Source organism: Hippopotamus amphibius, chromosome 13, assembly GCF_030028045.1.
Source record: "Hippopotamus amphibius kiboko isolate mHipAmp2 chromosome 13, mHipAmp2.hap2, whole genome shotgun sequence".
NCBI lineage: Eukaryota > Metazoa > Chordata > Mammalia > Artiodactyla > Hippopotamidae > Hippopotamus > Hippopotamus amphibius.
In genome coordinates, this window is record NC_080198.1 from 99,105,041 (window position 1) to 99,114,607 (window position 9,567).

The following is a 9,567-nucleotide window of genomic DNA, read 5'->3' on the forward strand; positions in this document are numbered from 1 at the left end:
TAAGAATCATAAAGCCTTGTTTACACATTTCAATTAAAAGGCTTGAGAACAGTGGTCATTTCATGATATTAGTAACACTTCTAGGGATTCTGACAGGAGTGACATTTTAGAGAAAGAAATGCCGGGGGCATGTGTCAAAGAGATCAACATTTGATACTGTGCACTGTTGACAATGCTCAACCGCTCATCATTCCATTTTTGTTTTCCTTCTGCCCTACGCGTTTTTTGAGACTGGTTAGTGTCTCTTTATAGTCAGATCTACCTGGTTTTTCCTGCTAATAACTTCCTCATCATTAAGAGGTCCACACCAGGGTTATTCAGATACTTGAAACAGGGAACGATTAAACCCGCTGCTGAAACCTTAGTCTAGTGGGAGATATAGGGTTACTTTCTTCGGTAACACACTCCTCTACACTCCAGTCAGGTGAAGACATCTCTGTAGAGACTTCCGATGTGGTTGTAGTAAACATGGGCTGTGGAGGCAGGCGCTGAGGGAGGACGAGGAGATGGACCTGAAATCTTGAAACAGTGCGTTTGGAAGAGCTGACCTTGGAGCAGTGGAGTGCCAAGTGTCTGGAAGATGTCAAGGACCGCCGCTGTTGCTCAGACACCTGGGGCATGACCTGCACCCACCAGGATGCCTCGATGGTTCAAAAAGGCGTGGTATGGGCTGGCATCCTTACTCAGCTTCTCCTCCTTCGTCCTGATCATCGTTGCCCTGGCAGTGCCCCACTGGCTGAGTGGGAAAATCCTTTGTCAGACTGGAGTGGATCTCGTCAACGCCACGGGTCCAGAGCTGGTCAAGTTCATTGGGGACATTTACTATGGACTCTTCCGCGGTTGCAAGGTGCGGCAATGCGGGCTCGGGGGCCGTCAGTCCCAGTTCACAGGTGAGTATACTGGGTGCAGGAAAGCTGCTTTAGAACACTTATTTTTAAATATTTGTAAGGGTGCTTGTGTCTAAATTCATAATTCAAGTGCTGCTTCCAAGGCATAGTGACAAAGTCCACAGTAAGATAGGGACTTACGCTTGTTCAGCACGAAGAAGAGACCTTTTTTTCTGTGGAGGCTTATAGAAACATAAGAAATAGGGATTTGTAGATCTTTGTAGTTTACCTCTATGATAATCACTATTAAAATATTGAGTTCTTACATGTGTCAGACATCCTAAGTGCTTTACGCGGCTTCTCTCTTTTAAGCCTTTTAACAAATTTATAAACAAGGAATTATTAACGTTCCCATTTTGCAGAGGACTACATTTTGCAGAGACTTGGCGAGGTTACATAACTTGCCTGAGGCCACCCAGCCGGCAAACAGCCACACTTTAGACCCAGGCCCGGCCACTTGGGTATGCTCAGCCGGTCTGGCCCGCGGGTGTAGACGACCTGCTGAAACGAACCTACCACTTCTGTTTATATAAAAGCTTCAGTGTCCTCAGAAAGGCAAAAGGGCTCTGCGTCTGGGCTCTGGAATCAGGCTATCTGGGTTCAAAGCCCAACCCGGATGTTTCCTGGCGGGGAGACCTCAGGCACAGCTGCTGTCCAGGATTGTGAGCAGGTACTGACGTGGGGGGCATCCGGTGTCACCGTCACCTTCACCTTCACCGGCAGAGCTGCTCTGCATGTAAATAGAGCAGGAATCCAAGCTCAGTTTATGAAGGATCTTCTGTGAAGGAAAAACCAAAACAAAAAAGGCCCCATTCTGCAGGTCTTTAGAATCCTACTGTTAAATCGCTGATGAGAACAGTATCCTACAAAATCATAATTAGTCAACATAATGCAAATGCAGGGGGATGAGGAATTTCATTATTTGATTTCTATATTTCACACTTGTTTTTAAAATCTTGGCCAGGGTATCTTATTAAACGTATAAAGACAGAAAGCTGGAACCATTGACCATGTAAGAATACAAATTGGCATCATGTATATACATGAAGGATATAGATATTTGTTATGTTTAACTAGAAAAAAATATCTCTGGGAATATTTATATTTACCCAGAAATTAAGTTGGACCAAGGATATTGAAAAAAGTAGCTCTGTTAAAAACATAACATAAAAAAGCTGAAAACACACTTAAAGAAATAAACAAAAAAATAAAATGAAGAAATAGGATGTGCTAAAAGGGGATGATGACAGTGGTATGCAGTACTTGGTTCTGAGCTGTGTCTGTTTGCTATAAAGGACGGCCCTGGGAGAATTGGTGGAACTTGAATGGGGTGTCAGGATTAAACAGCCATCATATGCTGGTGTTAACCTAATGATTTTCATAGCTGTACTGTGGTTGTGAAAGACAGTGTCCTTTTTGAGGAAACTGACCCTGGAGTGCTCAGGGTTGAAGGGGCAATTTACCCTCAAATGGTTCAGAAGGAAAAGTAACAATTTCTTTGTACCATTCTTGCAATTTTTCTGAAGTTTGAGGTTGTTTCAGAACCACATCAAAAAAATAGAAATTAAGGGGGAAATGCCACAGGTTTTTAAATAGTTGAAGGTAATTGGGTTTTTTCATTTTGATTTTATATTGAAGTATAGCTGATTTCCAATGTTGTGCTAGTTTCAGGTGTACAGCAAAGTGATTCAGTTATACATATACATATAGCCACTCTTTTTCAGATTCTTTTCTCATATAGGTTATTACAGAATATTGAGTAAAGTTCCCTGTGCTATACGGTAGGTCCTTGCTGATTATTTTATGTATGGTAGTGTGTACATTGCAGGGCATTGAAATTAACAAACCTCATGAAGGACGCTCCAAAGCTTGAACAAGAGAGCAGTAGATTCGATAGCAACAGCATTCCAGAGACTTTAAAAAGAAAGACCATGCTCAGGGAACATGATAAAAATAGCCATATAATTATGTAATTATATAGCATGATATATCACGTTAGCACCATCACCTCCTTCTTATATTCTAGATAATTTATTTATGTTACATTTATTATTTATTATCTGTCTCCACCCCTTTGTGTGTAGCACCATGAGGGCAAGGATCTTGTTCACTGATGATCCCAAGCCCCTAGAACAGTGCCTGGCTCACATTCAAAAACACTGGTTGAATGAATAACAATAAAGTACTTTTAAACTCGTTTGTACTGAATGTCCATGTGCAAGATGCCAGACATGTGACCTATGCTGTAGGAATCTTCCACAAACCTGCCAGATGGGAGAAGAATGAGGCTCAGAGAGGTTAAGCAACTTGCTCAGGGTCACAGAGCCATGAGTGCCAGAGCCAGGCCCCAACCCAGGTCAGCCTGACCCCAGAGCTCCCCTCTTCCACGATGTGTTGTTGCTTCGGGAAGCTGTGACAGGCTACTTTCCCAAGGCGGAGTGTCACCCTCATCATCTTTACTGTCCTCCTGGAATTCAGCAAAGGGTGTTGGGGAGGTGCTGGATGAGTGTGAATTCTCCAGGGTGGGAGGACGCAGGATGCATGGCCCCTGTCAGAAATGATGGGGGGGGGGGTCATTTGGGAGGGTGTGTTAGTTCCCGAGGGCTGCTGTAACAAAGTGCCACAAACTGGCTGGCTTAAGCAACAGAAATTTACCCTCCACAGGGCCGTGCTCCCTCTGAAACCTCTAGGAGAAGGAGCCTTCCTTGCCTCTTCCAGCTTCTGGTGGCCCCAGACATCCCTTGGCTCGTGGCAGCATGACTCCACGCTACACTTGGCATTCTCCCTAAGTCTCTTCACGTGGTCTTCCCTCGGCGCCTGTCTGTCTCTGTGTCCAAATTTCCCCTTCTTAAAAGGACGCTAGTCTTACTGGAATAGGGCTCACCCTAATGACCTCATGTAAACTTGATTACTTCTGTAAAGACCCTATTTCCCAATAAGGTCATATCCTGAGATGCTGGCAGTTAGGGCTTCAACACATTTTTTTGAAGCAGGGTACAGAATGCAACCCATAACAGAGGGTGTGGGGTGGCAGATGGTGGGCCTTGGATAATTAGGGAAGTCACCGAGCACAAGCACTGTTTCTGGAGAAGCAGCTGAAGCAGAGACAGGCTTTGCAGAGGAGGAGGGCAGGATAAGATCTGGACCTTCCACATGGTGCTAATTAAATCCCTGCTGTCCCAGCACAGAAAAGTAAACTACCTCCAGCACAAACCCATAAGCTAAGCAAACGAGCACTTCCTGTTTGCCCAGTGGAGGTACTCAGCACGTGTTCCTTTCCCTCCTTCCTCTTCCTTCTCAGAGGGATGCCCGTGGGAGACAGTCCCCTGGGTTCATCTAACGTGGTCTGCTCTCTGAAGCATCAGAACTGGGTAAGAATCACCAAGGACATTTTAATATTAGTTCCAAGCAGGAGAATCAAGAAAGTGTTCTTTCTGGCGGCCCTGGGAGGTGTCCCAGAGGAGGGTGTAGACATCCATCCACCGTGCCAGGGGTGTGATTCTTCTTGAAAACTCTCACTGGGAGTGGGGCCGGGTTCTTCCTGGGCTTGGTTTTACACCGATGCTGCCCAGGGACAGCGGGTCTGTTATCGTGTGCTCTAGCCTCAGAAGTGAGTCTACCTTCAGATGTACAGCTCCGAGAGCCAGCACCACCCACCTGTGAAAGGCAGCTATAGGGTGTATCAAAGCCCCCACCCCCACGTCGGAATCAGGGTTTACCTGCTACTGTCACTTACGGTTGATCCATAGAAAGAAAGAAAGAAAAAAATCCCTGCTCCCAGGACCCATGCGCAAATCAGCAGAGATGGGGGGTGTGAAAGTGCTTTGTGAACTGGAGTAGGAAGGTTTGATTGGGTCTCATGAACTAACAGTCTCAAGTCTTACCTTCACGGGAGTTTCCCCTAGACTCACCCAAGAGAGTCAATTTCCACACCCGTCATGGAGAAAAGCAAAGAACTATACAGCACAATCATGATTAAGATCCTTTTTGATACCCAGACTTTCTGAAATAAAAACAAATCCATCTAGCAGTTTGAGCGGCTGGGGAAAGAGAGAAGCAAACACCAGTGCGGCTGTGTTCACATATTCAGCTGCACTGCAGAGTATTTACGGGCCTGGCACTCTTAGGAAAACAGGGATGAACGAAACAGAGGCGTGTCTGCCCTCTACAAGCTTTCCATCTGGGAAAGAGAAAGGCAGTAAATGAGCACGGAGCAGTGACACATTCCTGTCTCAAGCTGTCACCTCTGGGTTCATTTACTTCAACCCTTTCTGCGCTAGAGGAGAGATTTTATTCATGCCCGTCTTACTAGTGAGGCAGTTGGGGATCAGAGAAATCAATGTTGTAAGGTGGATAGGTGAGGTAGGGTTTAGACAATCCTATTTTGTAATTGTGGCAAATCAGCAAAGCTGGGATGTGAACCCAGAACTTTGGATGCCAGATCCAGGCTTCACTTTGCTACGCCCTTCTACGCTCTTCAAGATACACCGCTTCCTCCTCTTCCACCCCTCTGACTTAATGAAGGCTACTCTCTGACCCAGATGAATGCTTTATGATCGGCCTTCTTCGACAGACTCTCTTGCCGGCGTCTTTTGCTAAAGAGACACCATCTGGGGCTTGTGTGGACCAGCTCACACCAGATCCCAGAGCTGCGAGGTTGATGCAACTTAAGTGCCCAGCTGGGGCACATTCTGATTCTGCGTTCACCCCAGGGAAGAGAGGATTGTTGGCCAGCTGATAAGTGGGGAAACTGAGGGCCGTGAATTCATCTCGGGAAGTCTCCTGCTCTTTGAAAACCCAGCGCTTGCTGCCTTGCCCTCGCCCCGCTCCGCTAAAGCCCGCGTGGTAAGCAAGCCCGGGCGTGTGAACTTGAGCCACGTTCCGAGGCTGACACCCGGGCTGTGTCTTCTCTCCCCAGTCTTCCCACACCTGGTGAAGGAGCTCAGCGCAGGCCTCCACGTGACGAGTCTCTTGCTCCTCTTCCTGGCCTTGGCCCTGGCTCTGGTCAGCATGGGCTTTGCCGTTCTCAACATGATCCAGGTTCCGTACCGGGCAGTCAACGGCCCCGGGGGCATCTGTCTGTGGAACGTCCTCGCAGGTAAGGATGAGGGGAGATTCCTGTCCACGCCACCAGGAGGCTGAGTTCCGAGTAGGTGGGCAGAAGGTGTGAAGGGATGAAAATGCTTCACCTCAGCCTTCACTTCCCTGGGTCTGTTACCTCCCTGGTGGCATGAATGGCCTTTTTAGTAGAAGTTGCAGGATCTCTGTCACCATAAAGAACAGATGTATCAGCGTGCACGAGTGGCTGAGGACTTAGAGCAGCAGACAGAGGTCGGGATGAGAGGAGACAGAGAGCTGGGAGTGAAGAGGAGGGGCTGTGAGATGGGTGAGGAGGTGGTGGAATCTCAAAAAGGACAGAAGAGAAGGGACCTGGGGGGCATACATGCCGTGTTTCATGTAAAACTGCCTCTCTATGAGGCAGTGTTATTAGACCCATATTTACAGGTGAAGAACCTGAAGCTCAGAGAAGTTAAAAGATGCACCCAAAGTCACACAGCGATGAGTAGCAGAGGCTGGATTCCAACCTGGGTATAATTGAGGCTAAGCCTTTTGTCTCTTCATTAACCCATGGTGTCATCTATAGCCACTGTGACCTATTTTCCAAGACAAAAACCAAGACAAAATATATGTGTGAGTGTGTGTGTGTGTGTGTTGATTTGGGAGAGTATCTGATATACAGAAATTAATTCACATTTAGTTCAGCATTGAAAAAATCACCTGTAATGAAAGTAACGAAATCCCAAGAAGGATCTCAGAAAACCCAGGTCAAATGGTCAAGATATCCTGATGACAATAATCCTCACTACCTTTACCTTATACAGGGTGACCATAAAATATTAAAACAAGTAATGTTGTTTTTATCATGCGTTAGAATGTAATGTCAATACATCAATTATTAAGTATTTGCCTATGTTTGCAGACTGTGGCCATCCCGTAGAATTTCTTATAAACATGGCTTACTCCCATCTAGACTTGTTTATCTCTGCCTGTATCCTCACAGTGGCTGGCATGTAGAAAGTGCTCAATCCTGCTTTTTAAATAAATGCTTACCTCTCTCAATTTCCTTCCTCAGACAGACAGTACTCTCAGCTCTATTGACAAGAGTATTTTAAAAAAGGCAATTTAACAAAACTTTACTCTCAAAAGGCATAGAAATATGAATATCCTTTGATTAAACAGTTCCAAACAGTAATTTATGCTAAGGAAATAACAGGAAAAGAGCACAAAAATGTACATTAAAAGGTGTTTCCTGCAGCAGTTTATAATATCAATTAGAAGCAATCTAGATATCCATAAATTAGGTCACACTCAATTAAACTTAATTAGATGTGTCACTAGGATAAAACATCACCCACCAGTTTAAAGTGGTGCTGTCACAGAATATTTAACAACATGGAAAGATATTCAAGTAGGGGGAAAAAGTCAAGTGTAAAACAGTAAGAGTACCATAATACTAATTTTGTTAAAGAGAGAGAAATGTAAAGAAATATCCTAAGAAATGTAAAGAAATATCCTATATTTGGCTTTTAGGAAAAAAACAAATTTGTCTTTTCATCTTTACAATTTTCTCTAGTGTCCAAATTTCCTTCAATCAAGAGGTAATAATCTAAACAAAGAACATAATAAATGTGTATTTTAAATATTAATTAAAATCAGGGCAGGAGAAAAGTAGAGAGAAAGAGAAGAAAGAGAGAGAGATGGGGAGAGAGAGAGAGAGCGGGAAACAGAGGGAACCGAGAAGGTCAAAGTCTAAAGCAACAGGTAGGGGAGGACTTGAAGTTTGGAATCCTTCCAGTTTTCCAAACCTCTCTCCTTTCCCTTCCTCCTTCTCTTATCTTCTCTTATCATTAAGCTTGGAAAGAGGATAAGTACAGAGGAGAGAACAGTCTAGCCCTCCATTGATCCCCCAATCTGCCCAGTAAGACGCTCTTGTATCTTCCGTCGTAAGCCTTGGGGTCCACACACACAGGCTGAAATAGTTAGAGATCGAGCTTATGTGCACACACCCCCCTCCTCCGCCCCACAATGGGTAAGGGGAAAGTAGAGCGGTCGAGGTTCAAAGTCGGTCTGATAGGAAGCTTATTCCCACACCTCTGCCCCTCACACAGTGGATTATCTGCTGCTTTTAAAAGCAAATTAAAATCTGTGTTGCCCCAAGTTTGTTGCCTGTGCCACAGAGAAGCCCCCTCACATCTAGTGGTTGAATTGCAACAAAAAGAACTGTGCGTAAAGGTGTCCTTTCGGGTTTCAGGTGGTGTCGTGGCCTTGGCCATCGCCAGCTTCATGGCCGCGGTAAAATTTCAGGACCTGACAGAACGAATCGCCAACTTCCAGGAGAAACTCTTCCGCTTTGTGGTGGTGGAGGAGGAGTACGAAGAGTCGTTCTGGATCTGCGTGGCCAGTGCCTCCGCCCACGCCACTAACCTGGTTGTGGTGGCCATCAGTCAGATTCCCCTCCCGGAGATTAAGGCCAAGATAGAAGAGGCCACGGTCACGGCCGAGGATATCTTGTACTAATAACCTCCTAAAGTCAGTTCCTAGTGTGAACGGAAACCTCCTTTTTGTTTTTCCAGGTTTCACAGTCCGAAGTGTCTGTGTTCTTGGCAGTAAGAAGAAGGATGTAGAAGGGGGAAGGGTTCTTTTCTACCTGGGCCAGAAAAGAAAACTTTCGGAATTTCTGACACCCCTGCGCTTCTTTCTCACTGACCTTGGAGTTAGAGACTCTGCCACTTGCTAGCTGTGTGTGACACTGGACAATTTACTTAATACTTACTTCTCAGTTTCTTCATCTGTAAAATGGGGATATTAATGACCTCACAAGGTTGTAATGAGGTTTAAATGAGCACTAATGTTGCCAGCCTTTGTATACTGTAGAGCACCCTACACATATAAGGTACTATACCCTCCAAGAGATGTCTATAGACCCTTGGTGTATCCCACACAGTATTTAGGAGGGATGCAAAGAGGAATATTATAATGTCCCTGGCCTCCAGGAACATATAGTCTTTCCACACAACACAGGAATCAGAGAGCAAAAATAACACTAAGAATGAAAATACCATTCTTTGGAGTGGTTTCTACATGCAGTTCTAAAAGCTTTACATATAGTAAGTCATTAAGTCATCACTACAAATTTGTTGGTATAGTTCTACTTTAGTCCCCTTTCATAGATGAAGAAATTAAGGCACAAAGAGGTTGGATAACTTGCTGAGGTCAGGAATTAAATGGAGGGAAGTCTGGAGCCAGAGTTTATGTTTTTAACCACTTTGCTAATTTGATGTTTGGTGTACGAGCAATTGCAAGGCAGTGTGATCGCTGTTATAACAGCACAGGGAGAAAGGACCCAAGAAGGAATTAACGCTTCAGGATGGGATGCAGTATTAAAGAAAGTGTCCCAGAGGTGACACTTGATCTGAACTTTGAAAGATGAGGAGGCTTTTTCCAGTGGCGAAGGAAGCAAGGTTGGAGAAGGGCATTCCAGGATGAGTCCGTAATAAGGAGGAGGCACGGGGTATGAAATTATGAAGGGGCTTGGAATATGTGAAAACCCAGTGAGGCTAGAATATTGCTCTAATGCAGCTGTTGGACAAACCTAGATGTTCTGTGTTAGGTTTTCCTG

The 9,567-nt window shown here is 45.1% G+C and overlaps 1 protein-coding gene across 1 annotated transcript; it reads left to right on the forward strand.

The window, feature by feature from the left end:
- Positions 1–637: 637 nt before the first annotated feature.
- Positions 638–8,465, forward strand: CLRN2 (clarin 2). Its single transcript, XM_057704379.1, has 3 exons — positions 638–890; positions 5,806–5,985; positions 8,200–8,465. Exons 1-3 carry the CDS (start codon positions 638–640, stop codon positions 8,463–8,465), a joined length of 699 nt encoding a protein of 232 aa, XP_057560362.1.
- Positions 8,466–9,567: the final 1,102 nt, after the last annotated feature.

Bases quoted from the DNA above. Each gene is read 5' to 3' on its own strand.
- CLRN2 (XM_057704379.1), top strand. From the start codon at position 638: ATGCCTCGATGGTTCAAAAAGGCGTGGTATGGGCTGGCATCCTTACTC. The intron at 891-5,805 runs GTGAGTATACTG...TTCTCTCCCCAG, and splicing joins CCGTCAGTCCCAGTTCACAG to TCTTCCCACACCTGGTGAAG. The intron at 5,986-8,199 runs GTAAGGATGAGG...TTCGGGTTTCAG, and splicing joins TCTGTGGAACGTCCTCGCAG to GTGGTGTCGTGGCCTTGGCC.